This window comes from Centruroides sculpturatus, unplaced genomic scaffold (assembly GCF_000671375.1).
Source record: "Centruroides sculpturatus isolate CEXI.00-Female unplaced genomic scaffold, Cexi_2.0 scaffold1220, whole genome shotgun sequence".
Lineage (NCBI taxonomy): Eukaryota > Metazoa > Arthropoda > Arachnida > Scorpiones > Buthidae > Centruroides > Centruroides sculpturatus.
Window position 1 is genome coordinate 180,972 of NW_019385613.1, and position 18,882 is coordinate 199,853.

General features: G+C 31.4%; 1 protein-coding gene across 1 annotated transcript in view; it reads left to right on the plus strand.

Moving 5' to 3' along the window:
- The window catches only part of LOC111640593 (SUMO-specific isopeptidase USPL1-like), a 19,501-nt gene extending 8,913 nt beyond the window's left edge, over positions 1-10,588 (plus strand). The window contains exons 3-4 of the mRNA XM_023386619.1: positions 2,010-2,120; positions 9,749-10,588. Of these exons, the coding sequence (XP_023242387.1) occupies positions 2,010-2,120; positions 9,749-10,282 (645 nt within the window). The 3' untranslated portion in view covers positions 10,283-10,588. The remainder of the gene's footprint in view (positions 1-2,009; positions 2,121-9,748) is intronic.
- The last annotated feature ends 8,294 nt before the right edge of the window (positions 10,589-18,882 follow it).

Here is an 18,882-nt window from a genome sequence, read left to right on the forward strand (position 1 = left end):
GCATTTTGTTCTTCACCTAACATAAAAATATAGCTTTAAATATTTAATGACTTATATTTAAATCATCTTACCTTATAAAAAACTTAGTCAAATAAAACAATTACAGAAATATTAAAATAAATCACTTCGTTAATCACAAAATTGGACGAATATTAAAAGCGAAAACTAAACACGTGCACACCCTGCTCTATGTAAACAGAGAGGTCAGGACACGTGCTGACGTCACTAACTTGCAATTCCTGGCTAACATTGTAGAATAGGGATCTGGCTATCCTTGTAGTATACAGTCCTTGGCTGCCTGCAAACTGTAAGCGTCTTTTTCGGTGCCCGCTAAGCCAGCGAACAAGATAGCAGTCACCAAGAAACTCGTAAGAGCTCTATTTTGTGTTGACAATTTTGAATTTAATTTATTTTGTGATGAATGTACACTGAATAAATTAAGATCAGGTTAGTAATTAATAGAATATTTTAATACACCAGTATATTTACGTAAAACATCAGATAAATGTTTTACTTGTTAAAATCTCAATGATTAATCTTAGAATTGATTTCGTTATGTATAACTCCTAAGGAAATTTTTAAAAAATTTCATTTCTCTTTCTCTTTTAGAAATATTCATTTTTCATTAAGCTGTTCTAATTAAATAACTTCAAAAACAAATTTAACGTAATATGGAAATCCATATTATTCGCCATTTTTTTGTGTTTTTCCCGTAATCTGGCAATCAGTATGCTATCTCGAAAACTTCAACAATTGTGTCACTTCCGGCAGCATTCCACTGGATTGATGCTGAGATTTCGACCACGATCATAGTGTTGCTTACAAGTCGAGGGATGCTTCAATTGTATAATATGCAGTTAGTGTTTTTAAAAAATGTCTGCCCTGTTAGTATCAAGAAGGCCTTTGTTTTTTAACAAGCCCATTATCGGCCAGATCCACTGTGGGACGGCCGGATGTTGATAGACTCGACATATCCGGGCGGAGCAGCCCCGAAAAATTCCTGGGTTTTTGACCTGTCCATATTCGATCCCATTCCCTAAAGCAGTAGGCTGCCGTCCAAATATTCAGTTATTTTAAAAGTTTCTAGTTTAGCGGATTTTTAAAGCACTAAATAAAAATCGATTATCTTTAGACCCTCTCAAAATACAACAAATCTCGAATTTTAAAGAAAAAATAATAATAATAAATAAAAATAACTTTTTGTAAAAGCGCTTTTTGATATATNACATTTTCATGATATGATCTCAGTTTCGAAATGGATTAATTTCGTATCCTGAGGTACCATTGTATATGGAATTCACATATAATAGAGCATTGATAAATGTTCTTTTTTAAAAGTGTCATTTTCAAATGATATTTCTGCTATAGCTTCAATGCTAACTTTCTTACTTGGTGACAGTTCCTTGGCCTTTGTTTTTATTATGAAATAATTTTTAAATATTGCTCTTTTGTAAGATCTTTTAGCAATGGTCACATCACATCTGTATATAATATTTCAGATAGTAACAATTTCATATGTTTTATTTTTGTAAATATTGTTTAATAACCAAAGTTTGAATTAAAATTTTATTTTAGTTTGGTTTCTTTATTTCTACTATGGTAATAAAATGTGATGAACAGGGATGGAAAAAGCTTGGGGTCTTCTATGTGACACTATCCCTTGATGAAATGCATAACTTTTTACTATAATTCTGAAAATGAATACTTTGTAATACTCTGTAGCTCCGTGCAAGAGATGTACTGTGTACTAATAGTTTCATGATGGAGAAAGGAGAGATCATTATTGGGTAGGATGTTTATTGCCCACGGATAATCCAAGGTGCCTGCCAGAGAAATAGAAGCGGTCGGTAGACATGCCGGGCGGTTTCGTACTGTATAAGGCTCCTGTGCTAAAATAAATTCATAATTGTTCATAATTATTTCATGAATACATAATTAATGGAAATATCATTATATTCAAATATAGAATAATAGAGGAGTAAAATAATTAGTTGTTTTTTCTATTTCAGAGAGAAACTCCAAAATTTTGTAAATACTGTTCAAGTGAAAATAATAAGAGGAGACTGAGACTATATCAGATAAATTTTGAAGAAGCTATTTATTTATGTACAAATAAGCAGGTAATATTATTATTATTATTATTATTATTATTATTATAAAATGTTAAAAACTGTCATAAAAATTGATTGATTCATTTATTCACCAACAAGTTATTACAATTGAAAAGAAATTTAGGAAATTGCAAGAGAGAGTTTCTAATTAATTAGTTATGATTTGACAGGTAGTATATGATTGACATCTGAATTTAAGGGCTAAAAGCAAGAATGGAGTTAAAGTTTCACATTCTTAAACTACTTCATTCTATTATTAAATTAAATTTTATGAAGAATTTATCTTATTTTAGGAAATTACTTTTTTTTAAATGTTTCAAAGGAACATAGAAACATTAGAAGTATATAAACAACATAATGAATATGTTGTTACAAGTTAAAAAGGATGGTTTCTTAAAACACAACAAAGTGTATTGAAAGATTTAGAAAAACAAAACTAAATAAATTTGTTGCAAAAGAAAACAAAAATTTAAATGTCAAAACCAAGAAAGATAAAGTTGAACAGTAACAAAAGCATGAATGTTGCAGAACTCTTTAGTAAATTCTGCAACAGAATTGTGCTATTACTGTTACTTGTATGTATGTGTGTGTATATATATATATACAATACATATACATATATATAAATGAATACATAGCAAGTGATAGTAAATACCCCTATTCAGTGCTGTCTAAAGAGATATTTAGCAGTCTGAATGCAACCAACCAAATCTGTTACAAGTATTGTGCTATTTCTGGACATGCAGAAAGCATGCTCATGCTATACAGCAACCTTAGCAGTGGATACTGCTCAATGTTGTGTTCAATGGATGAACAATTTGTTCAATGGTTAATTGAAATTGATCCTTGATGCTTCACTTGTAGGCATAGTATAGTAGTGTCTTTCAAGGCTGCCAAATTCGCAACATGTCCTTGGTAAATCATACTTTTTAAGTATTCCTACAATCAAAAATCACACTGGTTAAGATTTGGAGGACAAGGTGGTCAACTGATAGGAAATTGTTAGAAAAATTTGTGTGTGTATATGCAACAGATATACACATCACAGCTGCACAGTGTTTAAAATAGTGATGACAAACCTATATCCCACATGACAATTTCAAAGCATTATGTTTTATAAATTATATATAAATTAAAAAATATTTGACATATTTCAAAACTTTGCAAATATGATGTGAAAGCAAGATACTGTAATGAAAGTCTTAAAAGCTACAAATTATGTACAGTACCTCAGATAGAATAACAATCAACAAATAATCACATTATTATCGTCATTATACTTATATAGAGTTTGTGTTCATTTCTGATATAGATTAAAATGTTAAATAAAGTAAAATTTGTATACATTTATTTTATTCTTTTACAATTGTTCAAATTAAATAGTTGATATGTGATTTAGAGTTAATAAATTTCAAATTCATTTTGATATACTAGAGAAAATTTACTGTCACTTGTCTAGATCATAACTAATTTTATATGACAAAGAAATTTAATTAACTTTTAACTATATGAGAAACAAAAATATAAATGGGATACCAGACAGGGGAATTAAAAAGAAAAACATACAAGTAGAATGAAAGTATGTAGGGACACTTGGGCAATCTCGACACTCCTAAAAACAAGTTGTAATAATGACGTCTCTAATGAGTTGTAAAGTTATTTGGGATATTTGGTTGTGTGAAACTTCATTCCAGATCATAATATATCATCATTCAAATATATTCATAATAGCAAAATGCTGTTTCTAAGTCAGTGATTCCCAAACTTTTTCGATCCACTGCCCCCTTTATTCCATAAAGTTATACCCAACGCCCCCTAACCCATTTTCTATTGTGTGAGAAAGAATTGGAAATATTCTTAGGAAAGCTTTTCTATGATTCTCACACTTTGTGCCCTTACTGTACATTGTTCTCAACATCTGGAAACCATTAAACACAATGTTTCCTCTTATCAGTTTAACAGAGGAAAGGGAACGGTTTTCAGTGACCCCAATTTTGCCTTTGGTCATCGTTCAATACCCTGCCTCCAGCGCCTCTAGATTTACTCATCGCCCACAAGGGTGCGTTATTGCCCACTTTGAGAAACACTGTTATAAGTGATTCTAAAAGAATACAGTTTAAACCAATACTCTATCTCTGACTGTAACTAGAAGCTATTAGCTATGCTAGAATCTGGTAATTATAGTTACAGCTTGCAAGATGTGAACAAAATTTTTCAAAAGAGCAAAAGGACACAGTTCTGAAGTTTTTTTCATTATTAACCAGAACAGCTAAAGATGTGTTATCTTCTTGTTCTGTATTTACTGTGAAAATGCTGACTTTTTTATCTGACACTAGATGTCTCTGATTGTTTATCTGGATTGATTCACAACAATTATGTACATTTGAAGGCTTTTGGTATGTTGCACTTTAGGCTTTGCTATTCCTACAGTATAGTGATTTGAGATGATGAAGAGAATCTGTTTGAGATAGATGGAAGAAGTTCAGTAGTTTCTTGAGAGACTTATTTCCTCACAGTGAAGACTAAGATGGGCTTTTTTTGTCATTCTTTATACATAAAAGTGACATCATATTAATTTACTTGAAGTTTTAAAAAGTCATAAAATTATTACTTATAATTTTAACATTTTTATGAAATGCAATACTACATCAATATTATTATGTAAATTTACTAATAAAACTGACATTTGTTGAAGTTTACCACTTAATTCCAGAAAATTTAATAAAATGACTTAAGTTTAAAGTAATGGCATAAATGTCAAGTAAGATGAGCAACTAAATATAGCTATAAACAAATAATTTTCATGTTATCAGAAACTTGAATCATAGCTTATAACTCAAACTGAAATTATAGATGTATGATTCTAATAATTAAGGTCCATATAGGATGCACTAAAATATCTGAAATATGCACTAATAAAAGTACAAACATGCAACGAAATTACTTACTTTCATAAAAAATTATTGGATTTGACTAATACAGTAAACATTTTTGCATATTTAGTTTGGTTCCCAACATTTTCTCACTTGAAGTAATTGGAGTAATTGACAAAAACAATTAAATTAGAAAATTCAAAGCTATGGCAGTTGTTCTGTAGAAAACTTATAAAGGGAAAAATTCATTTTCAGATTACAGGAAGGACTGGGGAAATTTCAGTAGTGTCATATCTGTTTCAATATCTATATCTGATTTCACAGTCAATACATTTGAAATATTTTGTATAGTTTGGCATCCTGGATTTCTTTGAAGTATTTCTGATAGCTTGTATTTTGTTATTTTGGCTATTGGACTCTGTGACTTACTACTTTTACAGAAACTTGGAATATTCATTTATTTATTAGTATTAGAACCATTGACCATTAGAGCTGTTTAAATAAATTTTTCTGTGATCCCAAAATGAAGTTTTGTTGTTAATTCTGTACCATTGGCAAACAGTCATTTTACAGATTCCAAAAAACAAGGCAGAAAAAATTAACAACAAACACATACATTATGTACTATACCTTTTAATAGTTAACTTTATGTTTTTTAACTTTACATATGGTAATGTTCTAAGAGAACATTACCATATGTAATTACAGTACAGTACTACCTCTCAAACAACATCTCAGATAAAAACATTGACTTACATAAAAAGAAAAGAATATAATACAGTTAAATATATTTTAAGGTTACTTAGAAGTATTTTACAATTTTATTTACACTAAATATAGTTTTTTAGTTTCCAAGTAAAACTTCATATTTTTTTGTTTTTAATCTCAGGGTATGATCTATTCCAGAGTGTAATCAATTTATGAAAAACTGATTTTTTGCTTATTAACATTTGGTATTTTTGTTTTTTGGATTTCTACATTTGTATTTGATGTACAGTACCTAGAGAGATTACAACACTTTTCAGAAAAAAGAATTTGATTTTTTTGTGTGTAATTATGTTTGAAATAAAATTGAATTAAATTTTTTGTATACATTACTTCTATTGTATCAGTCTTTTCAGTTCTGTAATAAATTTTATAGAATTTTTATAACTTTTATTCAAAATAATTCTCAAAAAATTATTTTTTTAAAAAATCCAAAATTGGCATCTGTTTTCTTTGCAATCAGACACACGAAGTTTTACTTTCAAGTCTATAAATATGTTTGCAGAGGGTGGATTGTTTCATTTGACAATCTATTTTGTGTTGTAATTAGTCAACTTGATTTTTGAACCTAATTTAAACTTATCCTTAATATTTTTAACATTATTATTAACACTCTATATGAAATCAGTTGTTAATTTAAGTACATTTGGGATAAATACTCCATAACAATATAGTAAATTAAAAAAATTATATAAAATCTAAATTATAAACTAATCTTTATAACACACTTCTTTATTTTATTAATTTAAATAAAAATAAGACAAATTTTTGTCTTAATATAGTATAAATATTGGTTTTTTGTAGAATTTATTTTAGAAAAATATTTTACTGCAAAGTTTTAGATCATTCCTTGCTATTCTAGAGTGGTTATTGTATCAACAAGGAAATGAAAGCTGTATCTAATGTATACAAGATCATTTTGTACTGAGCTTCTGCTAAGCAGTTTTTGAAAATGCTTAATTGCATCAATAATGTTAGGTACAAAGGTATTTATATTTATTTCATTGAAATTGTCTTGTGTTCATACTGAAATACTGCCTACAGTCATGTCCTCCAATGTATGACAATAGGTTAAGCATGTGAAAGATTTCATGCCTGAAGATGGTCTGTTAAGCTGAATTAATCAATACATCTTTAAAATAGTGACTAATGTTTAAAGAACACTAATGGTTTTGGCCTGGTTAATAGACCTTTATGACAGTTGAAAGTGGAATTGACATTTTCAACTCTTCATGTCTAAAAATGGCTTGTAACCAGGTCAAAAATGTTAGCATTCTTTAAACTTTACCCACTATTTTAACATTGCATTGATTAATTTGGCTAAGTAATGACAGTTGCTAGTTCATTCTTAAGATGGTCTGTTAACAAAATCTAGATTAGTATTTTTCTAGCCTTACTTATTGTTAAAGGTGTATTGCTTGCTTTATTAAATTAACTACACTGACTATTTGATTTAAAATGCAATTAATTTTCTTTTAAGATTTTGATATTTTGAAATCAAAATTTTATTTATAAGATATACCCATTTGTTTCATTTTAAAGGTTAATTTTAATATGAGAAGCCTGTTTATAAATTTATTCAATTTTGGAAATATGAATTATTTTTGCCATATTTTAATACAAATTTAATACAAGATGGTTTTTTCTCATTTTCAGAGAAATTTTGTGTAAGATATGTTTGGCTAAATATTATATAATTGTAAGAACGATAATAAATATCAAATAACAAAAATATTAGCTGAAATAAGTGAATATAAATTTGTATAATTGTAATTTAAGAACTATCCATTAATTACATGTACAATCTATGGGAGGGAGAGGGTTGTGAAAAGTACATAATTGTACACAAATGGGTAGGGAGGGGTTGAGATGGACTTCTTGTAATGGTATTAGTTACATACAGTTTGTTGTTATAAACCTACTTACTAATCATCTGAATAAACTATCCTTAGAAAATATTTACAGAACTTTTTAAAGTCAGTCTTTCAATAACAGGTAGGTCAGTAAACTATTGGACTGTATTGTACAGTACATGAAATGAAAGGGGGGAAGATTTGCCAAAAGTGCCCCATTGTGCACACAGGGAGAGAGAGAGAGGGGCAAAAGTGGCTCAAAAAATATACTTGTAATTAATAGATAGCCTATTAATATTTTTTATTTAAAGAAAATTTCTATATTATGTACTGTACATCACTTGTAAACAAATATCTAGTTAGTCTAATATCTATTATTTTAGACAAATATGGGCTGTTTTGAAAAAATGTTCACATTTATATGAGACTGTCATTTTTAATGGAAACAATGGATATACTCTAACATGATGATAAATGTTTTTTCACAGTTTTAAAGTCAAAGGGTCATTTTCAGAAACAAGATTTAGTCAAAATCTATAACTTCAAAGTTATATCATCTGTCAATTTATCAGTTCCTGTAGACCAGTGATTCTCAACCATTGTGCTGTGAGATTTTTGAAGTGTGCTGCCATTGCAAATACCTAACATAAGCAATGTCAGACAAGTACAGTAGAACCCTTCTAGTCCGCCCTCGGCTAGTCCGTCACTCCGGTTAATCCGACCGTGGTCGGAGTCGAGAAACTTGTCCTGACTCGTCGGTGACTCACTGTCCGTGGCGTTTTTCTGTGTTCGTTACAGTATGTGTTTTACATTGTGTGTACATGTACAGTTTTGTGTGTGTTTTCAATTTGTCAGGAGTGAAACGTAAACACGTTACTCTTTCATTAAATGAAAAATTAGCAGTGCTACAAAGACTGGACAAAGGGAAAGATTGTTTATTTTACTTTTTTCTGATAATCCGACCTTTTTTGCGTTCCGACCATACCCCCAGTCCCAAAGGTGACGGATTAGAGGGGTTCTACTGTAGTTAAATTAGTTCTACCTTCCTAGGACGCGTTTGGAAATTGTAAACGGTGTTACCAGTAACTGTTGGTAGTTACCAAGGCATTTAGAAAACGTGACCTAAATAACCAACTGTGTTTAAAAATCACTTATGACATAACCGGTTGTCCTGCGGTACTTACCGAAGTAACCGTGTGTGCTACCAAGTTTTTAAATTATTAAAAGTGTATTATGATGATAAAAAGGTTGAGAATCACTGCTGTAGACGATTGATTATTGTTAACAATTATTGTCTATTTTCTCTTCCATTGAAGTGGCATAATAAGGCAACAGACTATCAGTACATCCAATTTATTAATTGCCAAGACTTGTTTTGGCTATAAACTTCTTTTTTGTTGGATAAAAATACAATTGTAAATACTACAATATCATTAAAAATGTTCTTAAAATTTTTTACAGCATATGTTGATGTACATTCTTTCCTCCTTTTTTAAAATCACATTAAAATTAATCTTTACAATCTCATATAAATATTAATTATTAAGTTAACTATTTTAACAACAGTTTTTACATTTAATACTAGAATTTGTTTTTTACCTTTATAAGCAGTTTAGTAAAATTTAACAAACACAACTATTACATTGCATTGAATCAACATTTATACACTACAAATTATAAGAAAAAAATTGTTGTCTATATCAAAAGCTTGGCTTGAACATAGGCTGTACTTTACATATCGTTTTACCTAAATCTAGATCTTGTTTCTGAAATTGGCCTGAAGAGTCTTATTTTTATTCTTGTCAATATGTTCATGATATGTTTTTGAATGGTCTTCAGAACTGGTGGCATATTACTTCTATTTACCATATTCATGGCTGAATTGGCAAACTCATAAAATGTGATAATTAATGTTGAAATTTGGAAATTCTCTTGATGTTTGCTGTAAATCACCATAGAGTTCAGTCCATGCAGCAATAATGTCTTGCAACTTCAGTCACTTGCAAATAAAAGAAAAATATATGTCTATAATAACCATAAGTAATCACAACAGAAATCTTTTATCAGTCTATAATGTTAACAATTTTTTGAAACACCCAACATATATAAAAAATTTATATATATATATGTATATTCATTGTTCCAGTGTACGTATCCATTGAAAGATGAAAACGTGATGGATTTCATAGTGAAACGCAACAATGCTGAAATAACTTTAGTGAACAAAGTGATGAAGTCACCAAAGAAAAAATCTGCAAAGAAAAATAAAATATTATCATCCGAAAATTCATTGTCTTCCAGTCTATCTGACAGCAATAAAATGAACAATTTGAATGAAAGTTTATCATCTTTAGATGACAATTTTAGTGATTTGAGTTTTAATTTAAATTTATTTAACAACTCAGCAAATGCTTTAAATTTTGAAGATAATCAAGATTTGTCTTTAGGAAGAACAAATAATACACCCGAAGCAAAATTTGATGATTGTATTAACAACATAGAAAGTATTTGGAATGGTATTTTTCATGAGGATTCAGTTTCTCCATTAGACAATGGTAATGTGCCAAATCAAACGGAACAAAATACGACGAGAAAGGAAGAGACGTTCATAACTTTTGACGATTTAATAAGTGATTGTGAAATTACATACGACGACTATGTATCGAGGCCTAGCAATTGACCAAATAACCAAACATGGCTGGATTTCTTCCAGGCTATTTTCAGGATAGAAATTAATTTATTAAGTAGTTTAGAAGAAATCCTGCAATGTTTGGTTACTTAATTTAGTTCAATTGAATTTTATCAGTTTGACCCTTAAATTGGGTTGTTTATTCTGTAAATATTCACGAAATCATTAAAATGTGCTTTTTATCTGTGTTTTTATTTATAAAGTTTTGCATATAGCCAATTGCAATAAATGTACAGTACATTCTTCCTTTATGACTCCTCTCATTATAATCTTCATTTTTATTACTAACAAACCATTTCATACAATTGTAATTTTAAATTACAGTATCTTAGTTTCTCTTCAAATTAGATCTATTCATCCAATTATCATTACTTTTCATTATGCATGTATAATCTTTTTCTATTATACTGTATTATAATGAGAAATTACTTAATAAAATAATTAAAATGTAAACAATTTTTTTTTCTAAATTTTATCAAATTTAAATGAATTTTACTCAAATTAAGACAAAAGCTATCTTCTTACTCAGGTGCACATCTGTTATTTCTACAGAAAATTCCTTTTTTTTTTTTTAAATTAAGCGTTTACTGTACTTGTAAATACAGAAAATTCTAGTAGTAATTGTATCGAAAATATAAATTACATAATGGTTAACTGGAATGAGGGCATGCAACACGGGCGATCTGTCAATGGAGGACTCTGAGAAACTACAATATTTTCAGAAAGTCGAACCTCCGATAACGGTCATTTCTAAATGGCAGTCTTTTTTTCTGGGAATGTTCCTTAAGTGCTTATAAGTTACAAATCCAGGCAATGGCCAGTTTTTGTTTCCATCATTGGCCGTTATTCGGAAGTTTAAGGATATTACTCAAATTCAAGTTCTGATGCTCTCTCCTTTATTTTCAGGAAGTCTGCCTCAGTATGCAAAAAGAAGAAAAATAAAAATCGAAACAACACAATTCGGTTTTCACTTATTAATGAAGATTGCCTTTACTTTCAAATTTTTGCTGTAAATTTTTTTGTCATATACATTCCATTAAATTTACTTTTGAATTCTTTAATGCTATTAACAGTATAAAGAATTAAAAAGTATCGTAGATCTGATTGTTTTTGGTGAATTCCGGACGGTTGAGCGGTTAAGGTGATAGTCTACCGCTCCGAGGGACCAGAATCAAAAAAACAACAGGACCGTGTTCAGTAACGCAGAATTCTGACTTAGGCCATGCCACGATATTGGAAGATATTCTTAGTAACTAGAAATTCCCGTCAAGTGTGACAAGTACTTTTTATGAGAAAGTAGAGATTGAAGAATTGAGAAGAGTAGAGATTTCAAGAAGAGTAGTTAATGTTTCTACAAATTAAGGCCCTTGACAAATCATTCTTACTCGATGTTGCTCAAGTGAAACGTCTAGACCAATGATTTTCAACTGGTGTGCCGCAAAAATTTTTGAAGGTTATTAAATAAATTACTTTCGAACAGTGGCGTGCCGTGACATTTGATGATAGGGAAGCTGTGTTTCTGTAAGAAGCCGACATCCAGGGCAATTAGTCAATTGCGTGTCAGTGATGGTCTAGGGTCCATTTGTATCATTTATTTGATAAGCCAGTAAAAACCGTAGACCTCTCTAAATGCATTTTTAATATCACAATTACATTCCGAATCGATAACCAGATATAAGGGCTACAATTAAAAATAAAATTATAATACCTTATAAAAACTTACTTGGTGAAATAAAATGTGTGGTGGATATACATTACTGGTACAAAATATTCTTCAATTGTGGAATATACTTTTAAAGAAAATTATAATTAAATATAGTTTTGTGAAGAAACGTACATAAAAATATAAAATATTCTTTACTTTTTAAATCTTAAAACAAAAGAGTACTAGTTATTAGTGTAACAGCTGCGCCAGTATCTATCATTAATCATATCTTTTTGTTTTCGATTTCATAAATCATCGTGCACAGGGTAAATCTTTACCTTTTGATTCACTAATTCCCGCTAATTGTGTTTGAACTGGACCTTCCGACAGTCGTTCTATCTCGCAATTTTGTTCCCTAAAATTTACTGAAGTAACTCTTATCTATTTCTCGCGTTTGATTATTCTCTGTTGGTTTATTTTCTGGGGCAGGCAAAGCTAACAATCTATGAGGGGCTACGTTGTTTGGTGGTTCTCTATGCCGGAGCTGTTTCCAAACCAACCCTGTCCATAATGCGGGGAATAAAGAGGTAAAAGTTCACTTTGTCTGGCATTTCCGTATTCAACAGGCCTAAATTGCATTGGGAAAAAAGGTGTAGGTCGAAATTGGTGGTTCTGAATGGGGTATAATGGATTCCCTGCAAGATCCAACCATTCTGGGGAGTTTCTGGGTGTTCTCCATCCCTGATATGGTGGAGTGACAGTTCTTCCGAACCATTCAGGTGGCGATGGCACGTACCTTCTGCTTTCGCATGAATGTAAGTTGGGCATGCAAAATGTTGGCATTCTCCCTCCATTTCCCCTCCACGGGAAATTTGGATTTTGTTTTTGATATGAGGTATAAAAGCAGTTATGGCAAGGATATCGTGTGCGAGGTTGTTCTTGTATAAAAGTAGATGGTGGTTGTGGAGAAAATTGTTGCGGCGAGTTTCGCTGTGAGCTCTGGGGAAACCGCTGATTTCATATCCCGTTGTTTGTTCTGTTAGTTTCTTGGGTTTGATTTGTTTGTGATGGTTCCTCTCTTTGGGAGTTGTTTATTTGTCTGGGCATTGGTTGTGAATCTAATCTCTTTCCTATCAATTCTAATTGTTTAGAAAGTTGGGTTATTTTTGTGTCTAGGGCCGTTTCTCTAAGTGTGTTCGTCTCTTCCGCCTGTGTGTTGTGATTCTCTGTTGTATTGTTGACGCTAGTGATTAAACTCCGTGTTTTTCCCACTAGCTGATCTATCGTTTCCTCGCGGATTGCTATTTTCAGTGCTTCTGCGAAAGTCGGTGGATCCTGAGTCATCACCTGTCGCTTCAGCTTATTGGTCAGACCATGTAGAAATTGGAGTCACAACTTTTTGTCCAATTTCTGCTGTTGACAGCATTTGATGATTGCTTTTTCTTGTTCGTTTGCGCCTGTATGCTCTATCATTGTAGTGCTAGCAAGGTTTTGCAATCTGACCGCGAATTCTTGTGCCCTTTCGTCTCTTCTCTGCATGCACACGTGAAATTTCTGCACCTTAATCAAGTAAGGCTCTTGGTCAAATCGAGTGATCATCAAGCGTTTGAATTGCTTAAAGTCTGTCACACTTTTCATATTTAAATCTCTCCATGCGAAGTCCCTAGCTATACCTGTGAGCTTGCACTTCGCAATACTCAAGCATTGTCTAGGCATCCATCCCGCTAGACTCGCAATCTCTTCCAGCATGTTGAAAAAGTCCTCGACATGTCCCACTTCTCCTGAAAACGTTGGGATCATACCTCCAAAGGTGGAGATGGATGGAAGAGTTCCACTCCCGTCACAAGGTTGCGCCACATTTGCCTCTGCCTTCATTTTTCTCACCCACGTATTTTTTTGGGCAAAAATGCCTTTGTTGGCGTACTTACAAAATTCTTGGAATTTAAAATATCCTGACACCACTGTAAGAATGCCGATTGGGGGAGATTTTATTCCCTACCGTCGGGATGGTCAAAGGCAGGGGTGTGCAACCTTTTTGTTTCTCTGGGCCACATTGGAAGAAGTCAAGGAGTTTTGGGCCACAAGTACATATAATATATACTTGTGGCCCAATATAGAAGTATATTTAAGGATTAACATGTCTAGATTATAATAATAAGTATTAAATCTTTATCATAAAAAAGATATTTTAAAAAATTACTTTTACAGACACTTTCAATTTTTACTTAGAAATAGATAAATTCATTTATTATAAAAGAGACAAATCAAAATTTATTTGAAAAACACAAATATTTGCTTTATTTGGGTCTCTAATTAATAAAAAGCGACGAAACACCATTTTAAACTGCATTTTCATTCAACTAATACAGTATATTTATAAATAAAATATAACCCAAGAAGTAGCCACATTTGGCCCAATGTAGCCAAATCTTGTAACGTTGGAAGAAATACTATTACTAAATAAAGCTGGAGTTGTGACTCAGGATTATAGACCCAAATGCAGGGAAAGGAGAAAAGATAAAGAAGTGGAAAATTAAGGGTCAATATTTGCATAACAGAAGATCTATTTAATTTTTCTCACTACTTTTTATATTTTGTCTTTTCTCATCTTTCTGTCCTTTTCCCAAATTTGGGTCTATAATTCTTTGAGTCACAACTCCAGCTTTATTTAGTAATCCTTCCTCATTCACACATCTCCAAGTATTTGAAAATATTTCTTTTTCACTCAAAAATAAAATATGAATAAAGGTTTACGACTTTGTGAAACTTCTTTTTTGAGTTTATGCCGTTGAAATAAATAAATAAAAAAATTAAAACATTTGTCAGTTTTGTTTACACATTTATTGGGCTGCATTGAAACTTGCCTGGGACTGCGGGTTTGACACCCCTGGTCTAAGGTCTTTGCGTATGTGGGTGGCGGTTTTGAGAGGCAGCAAAAGACAAATGTTTTACAGAGGCAAACCATTTATTCTTGATCGAAAATGCTTACATAAATTTTTTCGTTGGAAAGGTCCTTAGATTCTGAACTTTAAGATGTGTTCAGATCCGATCTGGTCCTGTGTTGAAGGAATTTTGGTTGTGATCAGGTCCTGCGCTGTAGGAGTTTTCGGCAGCGATCTGGTCCAGCGTCATAGGGGTTTTTGCCGGCGCTCTGGTCCAGCATCATAGGGGTTTCTGGCGGCAATCTGGTCAAGCGTCATAGAGGACCCTGGACAGTGTTGAGTAAAATATTTGAAGTCTAGAGAAGTACGCGAAAGATGAATGGAGGTCCAAAATAAACGGAGATACATGAACACAATAGAAGTCTAGTGGAAGTCTTAGAGAAAGCCTCGTTGTCCTTGGAATTTGTGTTTTTATAATTTTTTCGAGATTGGCTTTTTGCTAATTGGACAGACTTTACATCACTGCTTTCTAATTGGTCTTCCACCTGTCGTCCAGGTGTAAATGGAGCTTTGTATAGTTAACAGGAAAGGTCGACTGGAGATGGTTTATCCGACACCATCTTTTAGACTGATTGCGTTTAATAGTTGACTATGACACCTATGCTCATTTTGATATTTTTTCTAGTTTCGTTTTACTTTCTAAACTGCATCTTAACTTTAATATTTTTAATTTTCTTCTTTTATATCTAAAATTTTGTTTTTCCTTCTACTCTTTATGAGCGTCGATGTCAAAGTCTGGTGTCGCCGTTTTGACACTTATATAATTTCTTTTCTTAACAATTTAACTTAACAAATTTTTTTATATCGTTCTTTTGGGGAGGGGCTAATTCCAGGGCCTCACAATATACCTTTTTTATATTTGATGAAAACAATGATATTTCACATTTTTTGCCGAGTATATATTTTATGAATTTATCATTATCAACATGAGCAATTCACAATTGTTTAAAACATGTATATGTTCAGATGATAACATAAATATAAAAATGGAGTATAATGGAAATAATCACTAGTAATTCAAACACAAATTATTATTGTATTTATTTTCAGGCACTTGGCAATTTTTAACCTGTAAAATAAAAAGTTGGCTGAGGAGGGGCAATAAATGCCCGAAACGTGTGTAAATAATATCAACACGTATCAACTAAATAAAATTTGATGATAAAAATTGCCAAGTGCCTGAAAATAAATACAATAATAATAATTTGTGTTTGAATTACTACTAATAACTAATAGCACGGTCTCAAAGTACCGGAAATAATCACCTTATGATCAAACTAATTAAAAATCCAGCAAGGAGTTGCTTAACTTTCCAAATGACATTTAGTGGCGCCATCTGTTATCATATTTTATTTTAAAAACTTATATTTTTAACTATTATAAAACGGTAAAAAAGCTTAATTTTGAGAGTAGGGTTGAATTTTATAAAAAAAATCATAAATGCTAAGAAGGAGTAGAATCATCATTAAGTCCAACCCTACTGGAGATTCACACCACTCTCATTATCTCCTCACTCCCTTGCGCGACAAATCAGGGACTGGTGAGATGGTGCCACTCCTCTAGGAGTTTCCCGTGAATCTTGGATTGAAAAACGGGGACAAGGGTTTTTCCCGGATGGGATTCTGGGTACAGTCGACCCCCTATAACGGAAATTCCTATAACGTAGCGAAAAAATTGTAGCAATATTCGTATAAAGTGACTCGTAAAACGTCGTCGCCGACTCCTGTCACGAGAAGATTGGTCGAATCTGGACCAATAGTGGACGAACAGCCGAACTACTTTCCGCCGCCCAGCGCCACGCTACGGAGAGTTTAGGCGGCTAAATTGAGTTGGCTATCGTCTGTACAACATTATATATAAATTAGGTACTGTACGTATAATTATATATTAATTATATATAAATTAGTTACTGTATATATATAATTATATATTAACTTAATTTATTGTAACTTTATTATAATTATATATATAATTTCCGCCGTCTAGCGCTACGCTACGGAGAGTTTAGGTTAGTAAGTTGAGTTTATTATCGTCTGTACAGTATGTAAATTAGGTACCGTAAGTCTAATACAGCACTAATTTTATACATTTCTTGTGAAAGAAATATTTCTTATTCAACGGCCATAAAAATTATTTATATTAATGATGTCTCCAAAGGTCAAGTTATTTTTCTGCGAAAAATTCGTTATCAGAAATCGCGGCCGCCGTTTCGTGCGCTGTTCCGCGACGAAAACAAGCTTGAGCAACGGCGTAGTCGAACGGTGCACACTCAGTAAGTAATCCTACAATTTTTTGTTTATAGCATAGTTTATACGGATTATTCCCAAAAATTTTTGCATATTTTGGAAATGTTGAGTGGAATTAGTCTAGAATCGGTTAATTTTATAGAAGAAAACCTTTCAAACAGCCTTAGTCCGTGAACTTCACACGTGTCGGGCTGCGATTGGTTCATGTATTTAATGATTCCTACAACGTAAAATTCGAATAACGTGGAACATATCTAAGCGTTATAGGGGGGTCTACTGTATATAAAGACATTTTATGATAGTACTTTAAATTTAATTTGAAAAATGTATGTTTAATTATATTTAAAAAATAAAATTATTAAATACACATTAAATAATAATGAACCGAATACAATAATTACAACCGAATAACTATTTCGAAGGTTTGTGCAATTAACTGCAGAATAACCATCCATTTTCCCGTAAAATTCAATATTAAACTTATAACAAACATGTGACAACAGATTAGTACACTGATTTAGCCTAAAAATGGAGCGTAAGTCAGCCAAAGTTTAAAGACCTTACGTTTTTGCTTTGAAGAATTTTATGCTTGAGACTGTAATGGCTGCTCGCTGTGGATTAAATAACTCCATTTTTAAAGATAATGAAATTACTATTTGAATTTTATTATATTTATTTCAATTTAATTTTAACTTCATCCATCATTTTTCCTAGTTATCTGGCAAAGAATAATCATTGTTTAATAATGCTCAGAATATTCTTAGTTCCGCCCAGTAAGCCGCTCAGAATTCTGAATTAGTGTTGTGTATTACTGAACACGACTAGTGATTACATTACCGGTAACCAGTTTACCGGTATACCGGTAAATTAGGAAAATTATACCCCGGTAAATTTACCGATATTTCGGTTAAAAACATCTTAATTAATCCGATATTTATTTTCCTAAAATTTCCACTGGGTATAAATACTCGTGGGAATATCTAGATAGAATAACATAGAGTACTAAACCCATTACTACAGCTGAGGCGAATTGAAGTGTGGCAGCCAGGACAGTTGAAGTGGACTTCCATCTATTGACTAAATTTAAATTAATGATAACTGAAGATATTTTGCAATTTGGATAAAATCAGTCAAGTTGTTTTTTACATATACAATGTATTGAAATATATTGTGTAAAATTTATCATAATTCTATTATATTATTTCATAAAATTACAATTTTTTAGTAAAATTTTCTGGATTTTTAGAAAAATTTTTCAAATGAAAAATTATAATAACTTTATTACATAATAAAAATTAATGTTAATACAGTAGAGCGTCGTTTATCCGAATCAATTGGGGACTGGGGTTGTTAGGATAACTTATTTTTCGGATAACCGATTATGTACGATAAAAAATATACAGGTATACCTCGCCTTACGTCGGTAATTGGTTCCAGGAAAACGACGTAAGTCGAATTTACCTGTCTCCGAATCTACTTATCACTAGGAAAGCATTTTAAATAATATATGGTTAATAAAAATCTATTTTAAGCTTACAAACAAATAAATTTTAGTTTTTAATATAGTACAAAAAAAGTAATCTAAATTTACGAATGCGTGTACTGTAAATACAGTACATACTTGTATATATTTTAATATGATTTTATGTGCTTTAAACGTTTATCTAGTGATATTACGACTTCAATATTTGTGGCGGACAGACGTAAAGTCGAATAAAATGACTTAAACTTGATTTTTATTTTTCCATATACTTTTTT